This window comes from Bufo bufo, chromosome 1 (assembly GCF_905171765.1).
Source record: "Bufo bufo chromosome 1, aBufBuf1.1, whole genome shotgun sequence".
Lineage (NCBI taxonomy): Eukaryota > Metazoa > Chordata > Amphibia > Anura > Bufonidae > Bufo > Bufo bufo.
The window spans coordinates 59,134,294-59,158,030 of NC_053389.1; the positions used below are offsets into that span (position 1 = coordinate 59,134,294).

Sequence of the window (23,737 nt, forward strand, 5' to 3'; positions counted from 1 at the left end):
GAGCTGCCGTCGCCCGCCTGCCCCCCCAGAGCTGCCGTCGCTCGCCTGCCCCCCAGAGCTGCCGTCGCCCGCCTGCCCCCCAGAGCTGCCGTCGCCCGCCTGCCCCCCAGAGCTACCGTCGCCCGCCTGCCCCCCAGAGCTGCCGTCGCCCGCCTGCCCCCCAGAGCTGCTGTCACCCGCCTTGCCCCCAGAGCTGCCGTCACCCGCCTTGCCCCCAGAGCTGCCGTCACCCGCCTTCCCCCCCAGAGCTGCCGTCACCCGCCTTCCCCCCCCAGAGCTGCCGTCACCCACCTTCCCCCCCAGAGCTGCCGTCACCCGCCTGCCCCCCAGAGCTGCCGTCGCTCGTCTGCCCCCCAGAGCTGCCGTCATAAAATAACTATTCTGGAGCATTTTATCCCATGACTTTGTGTTGTGCTGTTCCTCTCTTATTCCTCCCAGAAAACAATTGAAGGGTGTATCCCTGCACACTCTGACATTGTCCAATCAGTGCAGACACCACATTGACCAGTCGTCAATGTATAATTACATCAGTAGGAGGGATAACAGAGGGGCTGCATATAACAGAAAAGATGCTCTAGAATTATTATTACCTGGAAAACACGAGTAATTACTAACATGGACATGTCAGGAGAGGTGACAGATTCTCATAGTTGGGGAATATTGTGTCCATGGAGGTCTTCTTCAGGACCCTCACCTGTTAGCAGAGAGCTTCTCCCCCCTAGAGAGGACCTGGCATATCCATGCATTACATGGGCAGCCCATTGCTTTCAGTGGGCACCGATTCATGCCTTTTATTAGCCCTGTTCTGGCGCAGTATCGGGACTCTGCCACAGATTAGAGCTCATCCTTGGAGGTTTCAGGCGAGCTAAAAGTACGGCATGGCCAGAAGACCATTCAGCCTATTTTTTTAAGTGGGCAACCTCTTTAACGGATTGTGCTTTCTTCACCCATGACAACAGTATGGAGTTTTTCACCGCAGGGACTCGCTATAGTGCTGCCTCTGTTAGCAATGGCTGACGTACAGACAAGCAGGAGTACCCAAATCATGGTACCAAATCGGTAGGCTGTAGTCAAAGAAAGAACCAGGGCTGAGGCAGGTCAATTGTAAGCGGAAATCAGGCCGAGGTCAAAATGGGAGCAGACAAGAAGTCGCGGTTAGGGGAACAAGTTGTAACGCACACCAAATCAGACTGGAACCACGGTCATTTTTTGGCTTAGGACATATGGACATTGGCTGGAGTCAGGGGGCACTTTGTGAGCACTGTCCCTTTAAGACAATAATAGGACATGTTCTATTATTTTGCGGAACGGAAATACGGAAACGGAATGCACACGGAGTAACTTCCGTTTTTGTTGAGGACCCATTGAAATGAATGGTTCTGCAAAAAAAAATAAAAAATATGGAAAGAAAATCCATTCGTGTGCATGAGCCCTTAGCCAGCATCTTGCTCAGGGTGGACTTGCCCCACTTGCTCGGTAGCGCCCTCTATGGGAGTTGTAGTAGCAGCAGCAGCAGCAATCTCCTTTTTGTAAAACAAGGGAATAAAATGTCTGTTCACACTAATAGCAATTCGCAGAGGAGGGAAGGCTATATTTATCTGTGTCTTCTATTCCAGATAGAAATGTTCTATGACTGCCGGAAACACTTAAATCAGAGCACCAGACGGAGGAGCTGATGGAAGCTTTCCTCAATTACTCGCTGCTTTTGTCCTTCACTTTACCGTGAGGTCACATCAACTTGGCAGGACGGGGAAGTGGTGAGATAATGTGTTCAAGAGCCAAGGCCGGGGAGTGTACAGGTGAGTCAGGATGAGGTAATGCGCGGTGCACGCGGGCGCCCTCCACTATGTGCACACTTCACTCAGACGTATCGGATTGCACCGCAGCATGGCGGCACACTGCTTTCACTGCTAAATACCCGAAGCAACAGCATTCATTTACCGGACATTTTACCATCACAAAATTTCAATAAAGGTTTTCGTAACATTAACACAATGAAGGTGTATCCGACTGCAGCACGGTTTTTTCCGATTTCGTAGAAGGCGGCGATCGGTCTGCTCCTGGGGTTATGAAAACGAGGAGCGAACCTCACTTGACCGGCTGATAGGTCATCATTGGAAGAGGGAAAAAGAAGATTAAAATTAAAAAGGTACAGAATCATAGTTTGACAGTGGAAGACGCAATGTCCCAGCGGTGCAGAGTATTTCAGGAAAGATGTACGAGCCAATAATTGTCTAACTGTGTGATTGCATTAAAAGTGGCTTTCCAACTGTTTTGTCCTCAGGATAGGTCATCGGTGTCCGATCGGTGGGGCTCCGTCTCGCAGTAGCCCCGCCGATCAGCTCTTTGAGGAGGCCGCGGCTTACCAAGCGCAGCGCCATACATTGTACCGAGGTTGTGCTTGGTACCGAAGCTCAGTCCCATTCACTTGAATGGAGATGAGCTGCTCCTAGGCCACGTGACATCACTCGCCTAGGGTCAAGGCCCGTTGTCCTGAGACTGCAGATCTACTCAATAAGGTCCCATGCACACGACCATATCCATTTTTTAGTCCGCAAAACACAGATGCGGTCCATTTGCTGTCCTCATTTTATCGCGGACATATTCTATCTTTTAGCGGAATGGACTTCTGTAGAGGGTTACTTCTCAGCAGTCATCTCGGTATCATTACAGACAGGATTACAATGACTGGTGACACCTACACACAGATATCCATCATTTACAATAGGCGAGTCGCAGCTCATCTCCTCCCCCTCCCTGCACAACGACTTCTGCACAGTTCACAGAGCATGCCCACAAACCTCTCCCATAGAAATCAATGGGTCACCTCCAGACCACAAATTACTAAGGCCCATGGGACTGCTGTAAAGCACATCTCTCAGTGCTATCAATGGCAACTTAGGCAAGATGCCCCCCCCCCCCCCCCACCCCTGCATAATCAGGTGCAGACTAAAAAATAAAAACAAATTAGAAGTAAAAAACTGGTGTCAATATTTGTTTTAATAAGCAAAAAAATATCAATGATAGATTCCCTCGAAGGGAGAAGCTGTGACCGAGATTTTCGGAAACACATCTAGCACTTCATTTTTCCCATTTATGAATACTCTTTAGACATGCCTTTAGGCAGTGCTTTGGTTTCTGTAAAACCAACCGTAATTGTATTAATTAGTTATAATTATAAAATCCTAATAATATAAAATCCCCCAGAAGATGTTGGTCCTGTGAATGAGGCCAGGCCGGCGGCTCTTCTAACATGAAGCTCTGTCTGCCCAATGCTGGGCGAGTAGCACCGACTACTCGGTGGATTTATTAAAGTGTTTTCATGTTGCAGAGGATAAATTGTAATGTATGGATTTGTAACCCGGCTTGTATGGCGGTGCAGACGCATCGGGCTCAGGTGCGCATTGCATCAGATACGCAGCGTGCGGTGGGATTTTATAGGATTCCATTTCTTCTCTTCTGGCAGCTCTAATCTACCGAAATGAATGAGATGTGAGTCAGCTCACGCGCTTCTAGTTTACACACTGCCTTTCTCATCCACGACTCCCACAAGTGGATGCCATAAACCCGCACAGACAAACCCCTCTACTTTCTTCTCCGTCCCTTTCGTATATATATATATAAATTCATCTCCCCTAGCCTTACCACTTCGTTTCTTTGCTTGAAGCCGTCTCTCCCTTCCACTCCCCGGCAAGTGATGCCTCCACCGGCAAACCTTTCTAGAGGTCGCTCCTCAGCGACAGTGACTGACCGGCCAGAATCCGGTGTTCCGATTAAGAAAACTTCATCACTTCCTTAAGTGGGAAGGTTCGGCGGTGATATATAACTTAATTAACAAGTACATTTCCCAAGGGGATGGCGGACAACTTCCTGACATATTAAAAAAGATAGAATATTATCTCTGGACGGAGCACAAGAAAGAAACAGGAACTGGTAAATGTCAAACGTAAAATATCTATATATTCTTCTTTAAATGGTGCGACTAAAATATCAATGTATCCGCTCATTCAAATTGTTTTTATCTGGCATAGCTTTAATATCCATCATCCAACATCCAAAATCTATCTAATGTCCATCCAACATCCATCTAATATCATCCAATATCCATCCAATATCTATCTAATATCCATCCAATGACCATCTAATATCTAATATCCAGCCAACATACATCTATTATCATCCAATATCTATCTAATAACCATCCAATATTTATCTACCCAACATCAACCTACTATTTATCCATCCAATATCTACTATTCAGCCAACATCCTTCTACTAACCATCCAATATCTATCTATTATCCATCCAACATCCATCTAATGTCCATCTAATATTCATCCACCTACTATTCATCCATCCAATATCTAACATCCATCTATTATCATTCAATATCCATCCAATATCTATCTAATATCCATCCAATGACCATCTTATATTCATCCATCCAACATCCACCTACTATTTATCCATCCAATATCTAATATTCATCCAACATCCATCTGATATCCATCCATCGACCATCTAACATTCATCCACCTACTATTTATCCATCCAATATCTATCTAATATGATCCAATATCTATCTAATATCCATCCAATAACCATCTAATATTCATCCATCCAACATCCACCTACTATTTACACATCCAATATCTATCTAATATCCATCCTTCCATCCATCCAATGACCATCTAATATCCATCTACCCAACATTCACCTACTGTTTATTCATCTAATATCCATCCATTCAACATCCATCTACTATCCATCCAATATCAATCCATTTATAGTATTAAAAGAGGGACTTTCTTCTCCCTCTCGACACACCGGAAATGACTGTTCAGCCAATCACTGACCACAGTGGTGACGCTTCAGCTGGTACTGACCGAGGGAACACATTTCCTGTGTTGAGGGAGCAGAAAGTAGACACCGGCAGGGACCCAGGAAGCGTCACAATGGTTTGTTATGCCATTCTGCCCCTTTTATAAATAAATAACTATCTGTACAATCCCTCTAATCTACCATCTATCTGTAATGCTAACCTACGACATCTACTTGATTGGTGGGACCTCGGCTGAGTGCTAATCTCGGACAGCACAACATCGTACAGCTGCCTATAGACGTGGCAGACGTGGCCCACATTACCTTTTTCTAGCCTAGTAAGATGAGCAGCCGCCGTACCTCACCATATGTCAGACTATTGGGTGAGGGTACCATAATGAAACATTTCCTTATTTTCTCTTTAATACTGAAGATGTTGGTTCCATCCATGACAGCTGCGCTCCACAGCTCTATGTATTCAGCCTGGAACCGCCCTGAGTAAATGGAGGTAGATATGGGAAGCATACCCGTGTCAGTATACGGAGAGCCATGGGGAGGTCATGTACATAATACACTCATGGCGTCCTCTGCGCTCCTTGTATGATCGCCATTCAGCGCCTCCATAAGAAGAGGCTTCAGATGACAATATCAGAAGCTTTCGGTGTCCATTTCTCTTTTATTATCTAGGTCGTGTTAATTGGATTTCTAGGAGGTCTGATTTCTCCCGTCTCAGTCTAAAGGGACACTTTAAACAAATTAAATGAAACAATCATTACAACATACAATATATTCTGGCTACAATGAATCCATCAGGCCGCAGAACGCGCGTGTTTATACAAGCCAGCGCTTTTCCAGTAGCAGGTAAGCAAGCAAACCTGGGAGATGATAAGCGTTATCAGTGTGTACCATGCGCACGGTTTGTAGGTCAGGTACTATATAAACAGAAATATCTGCCCGCCGCCATACTGGATGGAGTGCGCGGGGCCCCCGCTGCACTGTAGGTCCCCGCTCCTGACAGGTCTGTTTTAGTAACTACTTGTAATACCGATCCTGGAGACTTTAGGTTGTGCTGTTCCTCTATTATTCCTATAAGTTTATGAATAAAGATATAACTAGTTATTAGGGTGTATCCATATGGAGAACACATGCCGCGCTTGGACTGAGCGTTCGTGTGTCGGGCGAGCTGTCCGCTACCTGAGGTGTACTGTCAGCTTAACAAGGTTGAGACATTGGCGGTCTATCACTAGGACCCCCGAAGTGAGCGGAGATCAGCCACCATTCATTTCTGTGGCACTGCCGAAAGTAGCTAGCTTGGCTACCTCTAGCAGTCCCATAGAAGTGAAGGCAGCGGCGGCCGCGCTTGCGCTGTGCGCTCTCCATTCATTTCGATGATACTCCTGAAATTAGCCGAGCGTGCTCCCATAGAAATGAATGGAGATCACGCTGCACATGCTTGCTTGTTCAGCTAATTTCGGAACTCCCATTGAAATGAAAGGTGAACACGCAGCGCATACTTGTTTGCTTGGCTAAGTTTGGAACCCCCCCCCCCCCCCCCATAGAAATGAATAGACAGCATGCTGCGCATGCGCGGTGCGCTCTCATTTACTTTCAGGAGCTTGTTTCGGAGATAGGTGCAGGTCTCAGAGGCGGGACCCGCTCCTATCTGACTTCGATGGGCTATCTTAGCGAGGTACCACCGATGTCTCATATGGAACAACCCCTTTAACTGCTTACAAAGTCGTCAGGCCCCCTGTAATTACAGCGGGAGAAGGCAGGGGGCTGCTGTGACTACTGAGGAATTGGGGGGTAAGTGCTGATGACTGGAGAATTTCGGGGGAAAGACAATGTAAAGAGGTGTGTAGACTCGGGGGGTGACCCTTAGACTTGTTCAGGTCCAATTCTTCTAGTAAGGCTACATGCATACGACCGTGTGTGTTTTGCGGTCCGCCCAAAAAAAATGGATGACATCTGTATGCCATACGTTTTTTTTTTGTGGATCCATTGTAACAATGCCTAAAACGGACAAGAATAGGACATGTTCTATTTTTTTGGCGGGGCTACGGAACGGACATAATGATGCGTAATACACACAGTGTGCTGTCTGCATTTTTTGCGGACCCATTGAAATGAATGGGTTCGCATCCTATCCGCAAAAAAAAACCAACTGAACGGACACGGAAACAAACAGCGTTTGTGCGCAGGTAGCCTGAATGGGAATGTTCCTTCAGCAGCCGATCTGCGCTGGGAGCTTCTCCTCCTTGCTCGGAATTGCTTTGTTTGACATGACGCAAGCATAAGAATCTATCCTCTCCCTTGTATACGGCCGATCAGTTACCAACGTATATTTCGGAGGGTTTTATTTTGACCGCACATTCTGGTTTCGTTGCTACATTGTCAGCATCCGCTCCATCATGTGATTCTGAAGGAAAATGACTCCCACCCATAACGGTGCCCGTTTAATAGAAATCCGCAGCTTAATGAACTGGAATGAGAGAGGACTAGCCTTTCCGCATGACTGAGATATTACTGGGGAATAGGATTCAGAGTCATTATCTTCTTACCAGAGCTCAAAAAATATTCCACATGGGTGGCAGATTGTCCTCATACAGTCGGGGCTTTCTTAAAGGGCATCTGTCAGCAGTTTTGTACCTATGACACTGGCTGACCTGTTACATGTGCACTTGGCAGCTGAAGACATCTGTGTTGGTCCTATGTTCATATGTGTCCGTACAGATGAGAAAAATTATGTTTTATCACATTCAAATGAGCCTCTAGGAGCAACGGGGGCGTTACCATTACACCTAGAGGCTCTGCTCTCTCTGCAACCAACGTTCAGCCAACAAATGAGCAAATGGTGATTTGTCATCAACTTTTATGGCAGCATAAAAATCGTCATAGACAAACAATCCTAGTAGCGATCATTCATCCCCTTACAGTATGGCGAGTACTAAACATGCCATGTGGACATCAGCTGGATGGAGTTTGTAGGTTTCCTCCTAGAGTCCAACAGCGTAATTGACTTAGGATTTGGTGCTAGTGTTTTTAAAAAGGACCCTTTCCTCTCCTGACACGTCTGTGTTTGGTAACTGCTCGCATTCCCCATGTAATAATTCAAGAGCATCTATTCTTCTGACTCCGTCCCTCTATTATTCCTGCTAGAAGTTATGAATGAATTACTAGCAGTTTGCAATGAAGGTCCAGATGGGTGTTACCTGTTGGGGTGTGCCCCTGCACATTCTGACACTGTCATCACTGATTGGATAGTGGCAGACTGTGCAGGGACACCTACCAAACACCCACCTGGACTTTCATTGCACAATGCAATATAATATATATATATATAAAATATACAGAAAATTAACCAAGATAGGTGCACGCCTAAAGGGACCAGACCATTGCCCAATATACAAAATAGTAAATAGGCAGCACTCTGAAAAAGTATTAAAAAATGCAAAAAGTTTATTCACCCATGTGGATACGCGACATTTCGGCTCATCCTTAGGTTTTCTCAAGCCGAACGTTGCGTATCCACATGGGTGAATAAACTTTTTGCATTTTTTATACTTTTTCAGAGTGCTGCCTTTTGTGCTAATCTATCTATCTATCTATCTATCTATCTATCTATCTATCTATCTATCTATCACTTCTAGTAGGAATAATACAGGAATGGCACAACATAGTCATAAGAATAGATGTTCCAGAATTATTACATGGGGAATATGCAAGTAGTTACTAAACCAGACCTGTCAGGAGAGGTGGCAGGTCCTCTGTAGTAGGGACATTGGATTGTGGAGGACTGACAGACGGGACGATGAGCTTTGTACAGCGCTGCACCCTATGTTGGTGCTATATCAATGATATTACAAGCTATTTGAGCTACTGTGACCGGGCAGGTACAGTATGCGGAGAGGATTACCATACACACTGTATGCATCCATTGTCCACCCTCTTGAGGGAGAAATCGCAGACAGCCCTAGGCCTTACAAGTAGGATTACTGGAGGAACGGCTCCACGTGTTATTGTGCCCACACGTCCTCCGTTTACTGCCATGAGGAAGCCTTTTGTTCCTTGTCCTAGGCTCGCTGTGATCTCTAATTGTTTCGGATCAGCAGTTGGTCTGTGATTTACACTCATCCTCTGCCCTCCTTAATAGGATGATGAGAGTAGAAGTGATCGGGGCTGGAGCATCATGGATGGGGAACGCTCCCGACCACGACCAGCTCTTCTGCTTTACAGAGGCCATTCCTGTCCGAGGAGCTGAGACTCATGCACACCAACGTATTTTTCTTTCCGTTTCCATCCCATTTTTTTTTTGCGGCCCGCATAAAATACTTAATTTACTCCATGTGCATTTCGTTTTCGTAGTCCGCGTGGTCGTTCCGCAAACAAATAGAACACGTCCTATTATTGTCCATATTACGGACTGTTAGGACTGTTCTAGTCACCCATTGTGTAGTGATGGAGCTGGTTAGGGGCCCGTGCATTGCAGCCCGCAATCTGTGGTCCGCAGTATGGGCAAGGCTGGCATACCACCATAAATACCAGGGGTTATGCACACGAATGTATTGTCTTTCCGCGTCTGCTCCGTTTTTTTTTTGCGGACCGTAAGCAGAACCATTCATTTCAATGGGTCCGCAAAAACCCCCCAAAAAAACGGATGTTACTTTGCGTGCATTCTGTTTCCGTATGTCCGTATTTCCGTTCTGCAAAACAATAGTATATGTCCTACTATTATTGTCCGCATTATTGTTCTATTAGGGTCCGGCTGTTCCGTTCTGCAAAATGCAGAATGCACGCAGACGTCATTCGTGTTTTTGGCGGACCGCAAAATACATACGGTCGTGTGCATGAACCCTAAGATAGCTGACTTCTCTTCCGGGTGTATGCGATGACGTCATCGACGCAGGCGCATTGAGGATGGAGCGGTCGAGCAGAGCGGCCGCCTCTCAGTGCGCCTGCGCCGATTGAAGCCAGGTACGGCGCAGGCGCGAGATTTCAAATTCTAACAGCGCCAGCAGAGAAGGATTACCTTCCCTGGCCCTGTCAATCAGCATGCCGAGGGGGCGTCATTACCATCGGAGGATGCGGCTGCTACCAGCAAGTAGCCGCCCTACTTGCTGGTAGCAAGGTAATTAGCATATTTTAAAAATCGTTTTTTAGCAAAATCTACTGAACCAAAATTATTAATTTGATTATGTATCATGAGATCGCACTATAGGGATTATTATTAAAGAAAAAAAAAAAACGGTTTAATGGGGTGACAGAAACCCTTTAAATAGGTTGGCAGCAACATTGACCAATCCATGGAAAATCAGGAAAGGTGATGAATGTATGATTGTAATGGGGGGGGTCTGGCCACTGGATCACAAGAAGGATTGTCCCTAAATGCCCTGTTTGAATGGATCGTCAGTGTTCGCGCACGGCCACCTCTCTATGGGGCTTTCAAGTAAAGCTTTATCTCTTGCAGTCCCATAGAAGTGAAAGGAGTGGTGGTCAAGTATGCCCACTACCGCTCTATCCCCACGAAGCCCGTAATCAGTGGGGTCCCAGCAGTAGGACCCCTAGGGATCATACATTTATCACTTATCCCGTGGTGTCCCTTTAATTCTGCGGATACACTGGGGATTCGGAGCCCAGAATCCGAAAGCATCTCTGACCCCTATGAGGATACATTATGGAATTAATGCGGATGCGTTAAGATAAATGGCGGAGCGGAATTTCACTAGATGACACATAATAACAGTCTGCGTCTAAGAAATGTCATTGTAGTGCAATAAAACAAAAGTCTGATTGATAAATCACAACAGAGATGTTTCTTTCTAAGTGACGGAAAACTAATCGCTTCTTCATGTAACTCGTTTAGACGCTGATCTCTGCGCACAAGTGCGAAGTATATTAAACATGGTTACGTGTCCGTATCTAATGTAAAGAATTTAAATCGATCATATAGTACGTGACAACCTCTTTTCTAACAAAGCTAGAACCAGCCCTGTACCTCACATGGATCCAGAGATCTCACCATTCATTGCTCTGCTAGATTTAGATCAAGCTGATAGCTCAGGGGGCGTGTCCTTTCTCAGGGGCGCGTCCTTTCTCAGGGGGCGCGTCCTTTCTCAGGGGGCGCGTCCTTTCTCAGGGGGCGCGTCCTTTCTGCTGCTGCTCTTGGCAGTTGAAGGATGGAACTGAGCATGTATGTCAAGCTACCTCAGTGAGCAGGACAGAGAATTTAGATACAGGACAAACAGCAGGTGGCGCTCTACAGGGAGATTTCAGTGAATAACTCAGTGGCTACACTAAATTTCCCTATCTCAGCTCAAGGGGTGTGTCCTTTCTGCTGCAAGTCTTCCTCTCACAGCTCAGGGCGGGTTTCCTTTCTCAAAAAGTAGCCTTACGATATGCTTCCTGCACCATGCGGCTGCTTTATGATGATCTATATGTGGGAAGGATGGCACAAAGGAAAACATTCTGTAGCCAATCATTTTTAGGATGTTCATATGCTTTAAGGCTTCATGCACACGGCCGTTCCGTGCATTCGGGACCGCAATTTGCAGCGTCCGTGCGGCGGCCGGGACGGATCGAGACCCATTCAACTTGAATGGGTCCGTGATCCGTCCGCACCGCAAAAAAAATAGAACATGTTCGTTTTTTTTTGCGGTGCGGAGGCACGGACAGAAACACCACGGAAGCGCTCTGCAGTGCTTTCATGGGCTTCCGTGCCTCCGTTCCGCACCGCAGCTCTGGATTGCGGACCCATTCAAGCTGTTTGCGGGCCGCAATACGGCAACGGCCGCGTGCAGGAGGCTTTAGAAGGCAAACATTAGTTGAGCCGACAGCAATCCCTCCGACTGAACATGGCTGAGCATGCATGTGTTTTAAATGGGGAGCTGCTGTGAATACTCCTCTGGCAGCAGCTACTTCCACTGAGAACAAAAGGATTGGACATGTTGGAATTCAACAGCCCAATCCATTTTTTAAGCCCTGCTGTCTGTGAACCTGGGAATAGTTGGAACCCCCCCCCCCCCCCCCTTCCCTCCATAGACAGCAGATGGTTGTCCGCAGATATTAATCTAATGTGTACGGACCTTATTTATTGACGACTGTATTAATAAATCCCTGCAAAATCCACAAAATTCGGCAGCAATGTCAGATTTGTGCTGGGAGCTAAATATCGGATTTCCCTGCAACAATATGTTCTACGTTTTTGGATTTTTGGTCTTGTGTAGAGCGGCCAAAAAACGATGCAACGATTGCAAAATATCTCCCGTTTCTGTGGGGTGAACGATGGTGAAATCTCTGGCGTTAATAAATCTCTGGACTGGAGCAGATTACGTGTCGCAGCATTATAAATGATCCCTAAATTCTGTAGATAATAAACATATATATATAAAACATATAACATATATAAAAAAATATATAAAACATATAAAAAACGCATTTGTAAGGGATGAACACCTTCAGTGAGAAATATGCAAATATAACAATGAACTCTGCGCTGTGTGGTCCCTCTGTTATTCCTCCAAGTAATGTAGGAATAAATTGACATGTGGGAGTCACCAGTTTGAGGGCGCGTCTCCGCACAGTATGACCAGACCGCGTCGGCCGTGTCAGACTGCGTAGGGACATGCCTCTTTCACAACCCCCCAGTTATCAATTTATTTAGCCATTTCTAGTAGGAATAACAGAGTAACAGCACAACACAAAGATATATATATTATATAAATAGGATCCAGAATACAAGGATTAGGTGAAACAGACATTGTCAGGAGAGTTGACAGGCACCCTTTAAAGAAATACATGGCTCCTAGTCATTAAAGGATACGGATGTATTAAAGAATGGCTCATACTCCATTTCTACTATTGGATTCCGGCAATTCGGATGCAAATGAATGGATTTGTGAGACGGATCCGGATGCGGATCTGTCTCACAAATGCATTGCAATACCAGATCCGTCTTTCTGGTTGTCATCTGGAAAAACGGATCTGGTATTTATTTTTTTCTCACTTTTAAAGGTCTGCGCATGCCGGATCCGTTTTGCCGGAACACTTGGAATTTAATGCTGGCATTCCGGCAAGTGTTCAGGGTTTTTGGCCGGAGAGAAAACTGCAGCGTGCTGCGGTATTTTCTCCGGCCAAAAAAACGTAAGAGGGACTGAACTGATGCATCCTGAACGGATTGCTCTCCATTCAGAATGCATTAGGATAAAATGCTCCGGTATTGAGCCCCTGTGACGTGTGAAAGTTCCCTAACTGAATGGGTTGCCGGCTTTGGACCATCGCTTTTCTATACGAGGGTCCCCTGAGGACAAGCAGGGCGCCTCTCCTCGGTGCTGGGACCACAGTGATCTGATGGGATCAGCGGAGGAACGGGCAGCAAGTGTTTACTTCCACTGCAGCACCTCCACAGGAGAAAAAAGGTATTACACTGCTCTCATTGAAATCAGTGGCCCTTTGTGTAACTTATGGATGCTCTGGGTCCTCCAGAATGGGGGACGCTCCTGTAACCATGCTCTGCTTTGGGTAGTAAGTGAGGATCTTGAGCCCCCCCCCCCCTTCTTATCTATTAGAATAGGCGTCGGTTTTCTAAATCTGAATCCCCTCTAAAGCCGCTGTAGAGGCAGAGCAGATATTGTTACACGTATGTCAAGCATGTAATTACTACGTGTTTTATGTCCGTTTCTACGCCGATTTAGGTTGTATTTTGGGTTCGCTCGGCTTTCGGATGATTCAATAACATAAGGGATTTAATTGCTGGGTGCGCAGGAGCTTACTAACGCTGATACCAACAGAATCATTGTGAAACCGCTATTCCATTCCAAGAATATCTCCTGGCTAAACTTCCTCCTACAAAAAAAGAGACTTAATACCGAATATACAATAGATTCGCCCTCCGCTGAGCGTCAGGATTACTCGCTGGCACCGCGCCAAAGGCTTGTATCTATTTGCATTGTGCCTGTAGCTGCTGCACCAGATAACGACTCGAGTCCAGATACCCGTCATCTCCTGGATCGGGCTGGAGATAATGTAGATGCGTCCATATGTAGCAGAGCTGACTTTGTCATTTAAAGAGGTTCTGCGTGAACAGTAGGTGATAAATGAATGATGGCTGGGGGTCCGGTGGCCGGGACCCCCCCTGATCACTCCTGGGTGAATGGAGTGCTAGTGCACATGGACTATCAAGCTCAGCGTTTGGCTGTGGCCTCTTGTACACGACTTGTGTCCCCCGTGGCCGTATTGTGGCCAGCAAACAGCGGGTCCGCAATACAAGGGGCACCGGCGGTATGCATTCCGCATCACGGATGTGGACCCATTCACTTGAATGGGTCCGCAAATCCGGAGATGCGGTGCGGAATGGAACAGAACCACGGAACGGAAGCACTACAGATGGCTTTTGTGGGGTTCTGTCCTGTGCTTCTGTTCCGCAAAATGATAGAACTTGTCCTATCTTTTTGCGGAACGGACGGATCACGGACCCCATTCAAGTGAATGGGGTCGCGATCCGAATGCGGCTGGCCCACAGTCAGTGCCTGTAATCCCAATGCCAGACAGTAACTTTACCAATCCCAGTAATCCCAGTGCCATCCAGTAACTTTATCAGTCCTAGTAATCCCAGTACCATCCAGTAACTTTACCAATCTCAGTAATCCCAGTACCATCCAGTAACTTTACCAATCCCAGTAATCCAAATGCTAGCCAGTAATTTTACCAATCCTAGTAATCCCAGTGCCAGCAAGTAACTTTACCAATCCTAGTAATCCCAGTACCATCCAGTAACTTTACCAATCCCAGTAATCCAAATGCTAGCCAGTAATTTTACCAATCCTAGTAATCCCAATGCCAGCAAGTAACTTTACCAATCCTAGTAATCCCAGTGCCAGCCTGTAATTTTACCAATCCAGGTAATCCCAGTGCTAGCGAGTAATGTTACCAATCCCAATGCCACCCAGTAACTTTACTAATCCAGTAATCTCAATCAAAAACAGTAAATTTACCGATCTCAGCCGGTAATGTTACCAGTCCCAATGATCCCAATCCCAGCCAATAACTGGTTGAGCAGTGATTTCCGATGTGTTGACAGGGACCAGGAGGCAGAGGCCGGCAGCAGAACGGCAGAGTTGGGAAATCGGTGAATACTTGGATTCTATACTTTTTTTAAACCCACAACAACCTTTAGGTGTCGGACAGCCCACCCTTTGATGAGAAAGCCCCTTTAACTCTTCAGGACTTCACAGGACTACAAGTCAACCCACTGCACTGTGTAAAACAGTCACAAACTCAGCTCTGCTACACTGGTATTCACTAGTGATGACGGTGTGCATAGTGCCTGCGCAGTACAGCACCGCCGTTATCCTCCAGCACTCTAATCCCCAGCATCTCAGACTCCATCTGTCTAATCCGGCCACCGCTGTCTCCCCTCCATTCGTATCTGCGTGTCGCTGTGTGCGCGCTTGTTGTGTCTGCCTCTTACTGCAAGGCGGCTTTTTCTTCATCGCACCTGGATACAATACAGAGTGCAGCGAGCTTGCAATTTGTCTATTTCCAGCGCGTTCCAAACCTCCCATTGTGGCGCTCTCCGGATAACTGTCTGTTGTACTCTGCATGTCAGTCTGAATTAGTGACGTGCGAGGTAATTGCTTGACCCGATGTGTTTGTCTAGAGGTTTCGGGAACCATTCACAGTACATTTCTGATGGGCTCGCAAAACCACCGTGCGGATGAAATCAATAGAGTTTAGTGCATAAGCTCGCGACTTCTTGCCCGCCTGCATCTAATTACAGGAACGCTGAACTGTATCTAAGAATCGGATTTGATACCCAATTATAAAAGATGTGGTGCTAATGGACGACTGCAGAGCCCTTCTCCGTACTGAGTGGGGTTGATGCGCTGCAGACGGTGACGATGGAAGACGGACTATGCTAATGCCACCGGTGACACCATGTTTTCACCCCCCCCCTTCTCCAAGGGAGATAGATCCAGTATCTAGGACGATGGGGGTGATCGTGCCAGCGAAAAAGTTCTAGGAAAGGTTTCTTCTGATGCTTTTATCCAACCTGCATATAAAAACTAGACATTGTTTTTTTTTTTACCATCAGTTTTTTCGCCGGCGAGGAAGGAAAAGCCGTAAAAGTGCTGACCTGCAGCATACGTGCCGTACATGATAACAATACACTGCATGAATGGAAGCACATGGGAGAAGTGGATCCAGCAGGCAGGAGCAGTGTCAGGCTGCTTTTACATGGCCATGTGCGCTTCGTGAAATACGGTCCGTGTGACGACAACATTTCCCAGATCAACCGCGCCTCACGTTATCTGAACGCCTAGCCTTTCTGCTGCCCGAGGCGAAAACTAAAAACGCTCCCCCCCTTCCCCCCCTCCATGGCCAATTTCTAAACCTAACCCCTTTGCCACAATGAAAGCGCTCATTGCCCATGGCCCTTCCGCTGCCCCCCTCTTGCCCCCCACCTGGTGCTGCATGAGACCATGGCCTCACCTGGCCTCATTGGTGGTGCACCATAGTGATCTATCAACCGAGGGTCTACTGTCCGGTACCCACAGCATCATTAGATGCGCTGTCGGGCTGTGACCACCGGGAAATATGGCCGCCACACGGACTGCACATGGACATTTGACAGCAACCCATGTCCTGCCTTTATGTAACCCATCCTTTTCGAATCCACTTATGACTTTGGCTCAAAAAAACGGATGTGTGATTTCAGTAGTAAAAGGGTTTTCCGACATTTTTTTAACTGATACATAAGGGCAGACTAGATGGACGAGGTGGTCTTTTTCTGCCGTTCCTCTGGATAGGTCATCAGTTTCTGATACTGGGGGGGGTTCACCCCGCCGATCAGCTTTTTGAGCAAGCATTGGCACTTGCAGTAGCGCCGCAGCCTTCTCACAGCCTTGTCTGGGCCACGTAATGTCACATTCGTCGCTCACATGGCCCAGGTGCAGCTCAGCCCCATTGAAGTGAATGGGGCCCGAGCTGTGATACCAAGCGCGGCCACTATACAATGGACGGCGCTGTGCTTGGTGGGCAAGGAGAAGACCGCAGCACTAACAGGAGCGCCGCTGCCTTCTCAAACAGCGGGGGGGTCCGGGGCGTTGGACCCCCACCAATCAGATAAAGATGATCGGTCACAAGTTTAAAAAAATCTCAGAAAACCCCTTTATACGAGTATTCCCATCTGGACATGGGACTGACTGCATTTTTTCGGCTCCTTTTGGAAGTCCTATGGCAGAAAGCGTGGGCCAATCTCCATTGCTCACAACAGGGCTCCATTCTGGAGATAGGAACGGGTCACAGAAGTAGGACCGGCACCTATCGGACTGTCCTGTAGATATGCCACAGATGTCCAGATGGGACAACTCCTTTTTAAAGGGGCTGTCCTATTACAGACATCGACAACATACGACCAACATCACTGCACCACCGAAGTGTCAGCGGCACCAGGAAAATCTCACGCGCCTACTAAAAATATTTTAAAAAAAGTCTGCAGAAGTCAATGGGACGCGGCTCATTCGCTGTTTTTTAATCCTAGGGGTCCCAACGGCTGGACCTTCGCCAATCAGACGTGTACCGTCCGTGCTGCATCCGTGCTTTTGGTGGACCCTTTGTGACCTCAATGGATCCGCGCCCCGCAGTATATGACATGTGATGTGGAAAGCATATGGATCATCCATTCCTTACGTCAGTTCACCGAATGCAACGGGTCCCCCCCAAAAAAAAAATAATGCAGCCGGCACACGGACCGCATCCGTATTTTGCGGATCCGCGGTCGTGTGCACGAAGCCTTAGTCTTCTCCCGTAAAAACTATAGATCGATGTGCTCCACTCGTCCTGCTCTACGCTGTACAACAGTTTCCTATAAAGATCTCCCGGATTAACTATTTACTAACCATACGCCGCAGTAGCAAATTTATCGCAAAAAAAGCAGCAGCACGGCGGATGCCCAACTGCTCCGAAAAACCTAAGTGAGGGGCGTTACGCCGGCCCGTTGAGCGCATTCGCTGGTTTAGTCAGCGGAGGACATCTGCAAGTTCTTTTTGCTGTTTTCAGCCTCAGCCTAGACACTGGGTCGCAGCAGAGAACTGCGGTAGAGAGACAGAGCGGCAGCGTCTTCTGCCAAGGAGAAGGAAGAGACGGAGAGCGGTGTGGTGTTCAGCGTGTCAGGGGAATAAAATGAGGGAGTTCACCAACCATTACTGATTGGAGGAGTCTGTCATGACAACTGCAGAGGTGGCGGGCTATCCTGGCCCCCGTCATCCACATGTGGCCTTGTCACAGGAGTGTGCGGCGATAGTCTTTTTCTGTAATATACATTGTCTGCATGCACTAAACCGTTCCGTTCTTAATGCCAGGGCATGCAGCAAACAATATCATGCCAACGAAGTAGCAGAGCCAAGTTTGCTATCTGCCATAACACATTAGGTCGTGCAGCGACAGTAGGAAAATAATGCACTCTGTATTGAGTGAAACGACACACTCGGCTCTGCTACATCTGCAAAGTTTTAGTAAAGGCAGCTTCCTCTTCCTAAGGCCTCTTTCACACGACCGTATGGCGTTTTGCGGGCCGTTTTTTTCCCGGATCCGTTGTTCCGTTTTGTTTCCGTTTCCGTTTTTCCGTATGGCATATACAGTATTTACATAGAAAAAATTGGTCTGGGCATAACATTTTCAATAGATGGTTCCACAAAAAACGGAACGGATACGGAAGACATACGGATGCATTTCCGTATGTGTTCCGTTTTTTTTTTTGCGGACCCATTGACTTGAATGGAGGCACGGAACGCGATTTGCGGGCAATAATAGGACATGTTCTATCTTTCAACGGAACGGAAAAACGGAAATACGAAACGGAATGCATACGGAGTACATTCAGTTTTTTTTTTTTGCGGAACCATTGTAAACGGGGGGAAAAAAACGGTCGTGTGAAAGAGGCCTAAAGATCATATCAGATTTGTAAACACTCTTTTTTTTTTGTAATGTCCCCTAGAGGTCATTCTGGGAATTGCAGTGACACACGCCCCGCATCGTTGCTGACCTTTCTGCCCTGCTGTGCCGCCTAATGATACAGCGAGCGTGTTATAATGATGTGATTGCTGCTGTAGAGGCTAATGGATGCACAGGGGCTGGATCACCGTCCGATATACTCCCGCTAATCAGGGAAGATTTCATTAAAAAGGATTGATGGTGAGGATAAGAGCCGTCTTGATTAATTCCTGGTGATTGAGAGGATATCGTTTAACCCTTTTCTTACCCTAACGGACGCATTTATCGAATCTGGAAGCAAACTCTGCTTCTGGTCATTCCAAACAATGAGAGCCTTCACCACCGAGCAGGAAGGGTCTAATTATTAAAGCATCAGGGGCCGGGAATGCGAAGAAATCGGTGCTCAGGGAAGTAGTCATCATCCCCGTCTGCTGGTGATTCAGCAGGACCGGTCTATGAGGAGTTAAATAGCCTGCCGAATGTCAATGGTAAGACGGAGGATTCAGCATGACTGGGTCTTATAATGGGCAGATTATGGCATTAGTCCACGTCACTCGGCTTCGAGTCATTTTGGGGAGGAATCGTCCTGAATGTAAGTTACTGTGTGCGACGCCATGGCCCGTGTAAGCAGAATACAGGGCCGACACCTGCACCGATCTGGAATGATCGTGGGGTGTCATCTAGATGATCGCGTCTAAGGGTGGCCGTACGTATGAGGTGGTTGCTGGCTGAATCCAAAGGATTTCGGTGGCATTGGCTGACCATGTAATGTGTATGATGGTGCCACAACTCTCCCTGGTGATCAAGGTCAGGCAGGTTGCATTGCAATATGCCCAGGAGTGATAATCTAACACCAGAGGTTGGTTAAGATGCCCATACACCTTCAATGGCCGGCAGACCACTCCCCCATACACACGTGGCCTAGAATATATATGTTTTCAATGGGAAGAGAGGAGAAAGCCACTGCCAGACATCTCAGGTGGCTTCTTATCTCCCTTTGGAGAACACATGCATGCTCTGCCAAGTTGAGTGTGTATGTCTGGGGGGAGATCAGAAGGATTAGCCTTCAGCCAAAAGAGTATCTACAGTCTATGGCCAGCTTAGACTATCTAATCGGCTCATGCACTTCAATGGATTTCAGCCTGGGGCATTATATGGGCCTCCGGACAGGAATGAATATAGAAATTCGGCTAAAAACAAGTCATAATTAGGCCTCTTGCCCACGAACGTGTGCGCCCCGTGGCCAAATGCACGAACACCCACCGTGGGGCAGCCGCAGCGGATCGCGAACCCATTCACTTTAATGGGTCCGTGATCCGGCCGTTCCGCAAAAAGATAGGACATGTTCTATCTTTTTGCGGAACGGAAGTACGGGACGAAAGGAGTGCTTCCGTAGGGTTCCGTTCCGTGCTTCCGTTCCGCATCTCCGGATTTGCGGACCCATTGAAGTGAATGGGTCCGCATCCGTGATGCGGAATGCACACGGAACGGTGCCAGTGTATTGTGGATCCGCAAATGCGGTCCGCAATAAGGCCACGGAGCGCACACATTCGTGTGCAGGAGGCCTTAATGGGTTGAGTGTAGATTTTCAGTTCCAAGTGAAATATACGGATGGTTCTAGCTCCGCGAGTCCCTTCTCCACCTACTTTTTCTCAGAAAGGTCTGAAGAAATTCAAGTATGAATAGAGCTTAAGCCGTGTCTGGTGCCGGCCATTGTTCCCTCCAGTGCTCTGAAGGCACTGTCAAGTTTGCACATCTTCCTATGACAGGGGAGCCTCTGTATCTGTGGCTTGGATTGTCTCCTCCTGTATATATATCCTCTTCTATCCCCGAGGCTGGATTGGCACACATGGTTTTTGGAACCAAACATAGAAGAGGGTACAGAGGAGAGGAGAAGTATCAATCTTTCCTTTATATTTTTTTCCTTTTTGGATTTACTCCTGGCTCCGGTTCAAAAACTGCACAAAAAAGCTACACTTGGGAGTCGTGGTAGATGGCATACGAGCCGCTGTACAACCCGACCACTTTAAGGCCCCCCCCCCATTTATTATTAGAATATGAGACAAAATGATTCGATTCACCAGGCTTGAGATTAACTGCGAATCGAGACAATTTCCCTCCTGGAGAGCCAAAAATATATATATATTTTTTTTCAAAGAATCTCTTCTAAACTTTACAGGGCGGAACTAGTTTTCCGAGAGGATGCAGATCAGACAGCTGTGGGGTCCCAAAACGGCGTATTCCACACTCTGCATGATCCCCCAGCTAACATTAATTCTAGCTCCTGCCCCCATGTCAAAAAGACAGCAAACCCCTTGGCAGCTCAACCCCCTATGTTGATGTTTTTGTGGAGGGGGAGGAGGGACCATTCATTCTCCATGTTGGTTGGCATAGAGGTCTACTGTACCCTCCCTCCCCCCCCAATAGGGATCAGATCACAAAGAGCTTCAATTTTGCCTCCAGTTTTATTTTCCAGTCCACAGAACGGCACATTCCTACTTCTCCCAGTTACCCGGGTGGCACTCACGCAGAACCGGGCAGCCTCTATAGAAATCAGGGAAAGTTCCATGGCTCCTCCTTGCTATGGTCTCATACAAGTGTCATATATTGTAACACAGGTCTGGCTCTGCCAAAAGCAGTATACAGAACGATGGTTGGGAAGAAAGTAGTACATGATAAGGTAGAAGTAGTACTTCTATTGTCGTTCGGCACCAAGCCAACCTGTTGCCCACTAGAATGGACGCCAGGAATTAAATCACCAACAAGTGTGATTGCTCGTCCCTGGAGAGGACACAGCCACCTCCATCACTGAAACCAAAATGCCTCAATCCAGACATTGTCTTATACTGTATTGTTTTGCAATGTATTATATTATACACTGCCTTATTGGATCTCATACGTTGCATTTTTATATTATATTCTGCCTTATTGGATCTTATACATTGTCGTATTATATTATGCATTGCATTATTGTATATTATATTATTCATTGCTTTCCTGTATATTATACACTGAAATATTGTCAATTACAAATCCTATCCCATTGCCTGCACTGTTATGGGATACATTGTAATATTGTATGGTATGGTTGTTTTATCACCCTTTAGGTGGCTGATGGCACATGATAATCATCCCCTTCTCTAGTCTCATTATAAACGGTCATCCTAATTGACAGATTGCAGCAAATGACACCAGAGAAGTCACGATGCGTATTCCAGCAGGGCATTAGATTCTAAAGTATATAATATTATCCTTCGCTGTAGTTTTGGGATGACAGGCGCTTCGGCTCTATGTGCATGACTCACATCCCAAGAGTCCACCTCGACTCCTTCTTCTTCCTCCTCTGTATGGCACTTCCCCAGTACCCATAGACTAAACCATTATGTACCATTCATTCTTCCACTTATTTCACATAGAATGAATGGTGTCACCTTCATCCATCCCAATTAAAAGCATCCCATTTTCCCAGCAGCCCCCCTGGACAGACTTCATTAGGACCTCCACTGCAAATCAAAGTTTCTCTCACCTTGGAAGACTGAAGCTAGGAAGATGCTGATGGTCAGGGGCCACCACAAGCAGCAACAGCAGCAGGATCCTTCCCGACCTGGAGCCATAATCCACCGGATAAGCATCAAATCCAAGTATCTAAAGCAGGAGCAACTTAAGAGACACTCTCCACCCTCTTATCCTCTTCCAGGGACATGTAACAGCAATGCAGAATGGCAAAATTCCCTGTGCATGTGCAAAATCCTTTTTTTCTTTTTTCTTTTTGGTTTTTGCTAACTAGTAGGACAAGGGAGAAGGCATCCACACATCCCCCTTCTTCTCCACCCCAGGGAGACAGTTACCATACACAGCAATTCTCCCTGCTTTCCCCAAGAGCTTTCTCTCGCTCTCTCGGAAACAAATGTTATTTTTTTCAGCTTTTTGTGGTCATGCTGTCTCAGGGTCCATGAGTGGTGAGACTTGGTTGTGCAGTGAGGTCTCTCCAGTCCAGAGGTGCACTTTCCAGAGGAACCAGTGCCTTGTTCAGAGCCAGGATCCTTGGACACTTTACACTTTGTGTGTCTCTGAGTCCCTGCTCCAGCCTGCCTGCCTGCCTTCCCCTGTGTGACTCTTGCAGTTCTCTCTCCCTCCCCCTCTCTGTATGATGTCAGTGATTGGAAAGCAGGAGGGCTGGGCTTGGGAACTAGTCTTCACAGCTTTAACACTTTATTTTACTGTCCATGTAGGAAAAAAAAAAAAGAAGCACACATTGTCGCCCATCCCTCTGGCAATGCGCTTTTGTCTTTTTTTTTTTTTACCAGGGATGAGGACTTCCATGCCCACTTTGCTGCCATTCACCTTTTGTTAGGGTAGGGCCACACGGTCAGGTTTCTGCATGCAGTTCTGGAAGGAGTGAATTTAAAAAATAAAATAAAAAAATAGTCGTATCTGTGCAGAATACTTTCTCTCCTTTTATGACCCCTGTCCTGATTTCGGCTTCCGAAACTAAATGTGGAAAACCTGACCGCGCGGCCGTGCCCTTAAGGGCCACCGGTAGGGAGTATGTGTGTGGGAGGCTAAAGGGTTAAGCACTCGCCCTCCCCGCACACTTCCCTAAAGCGAATACACAATCGCTGGGAATGCTTGTTGCGTTCAGACTTGTCTTCTTTTGTGCAGATCAAGACCTGAATTTTCGGAGCCTCTTCCTGATGGGCAGGATTCTCAGCTCCATAGGTGTAGCTCAGAGGAGGTGGGGAAGGGGGACAACCTGGTAGCAAAAGTGTATGTTACATAATCTCCAAGTGGATGTCTGCTGGAAGACAGTCTAAAACTTCTGAATAAAGATTGGAAATGTTTGTTATTTTCTGTCTCCTTGGAAACAATAGCATTGTAGCTTTCTTCTGTTTATAAATACAATTATTACAACCATTCTAATAATAAT

The 23,737-nt window shown here is 46.9% G+C and overlaps 1 protein-coding gene across 1 annotated transcript in view; it reads right to left on the bottom strand.

Annotated features, from left to right (window-relative positions):
• The window catches only part of NECTIN1 (nectin cell adhesion molecule 1), a 105,261-nt gene extending 82,333 nt beyond the window's left edge, over positions 1-22,928 (bottom strand). The window contains exon 1 of the mRNA XM_040425091.1: positions 22,337-22,928. Coding sequence (XP_040281025.1) covers positions 22,337-22,442 — 106 coding nt within the window. The 5' untranslated portion in view covers positions 22,443-22,928. The remainder of the gene's footprint in view (positions 1-22,336) is intronic.
• Between the last annotated feature and the right edge of the window lie 809 nt (positions 22,929-23,737).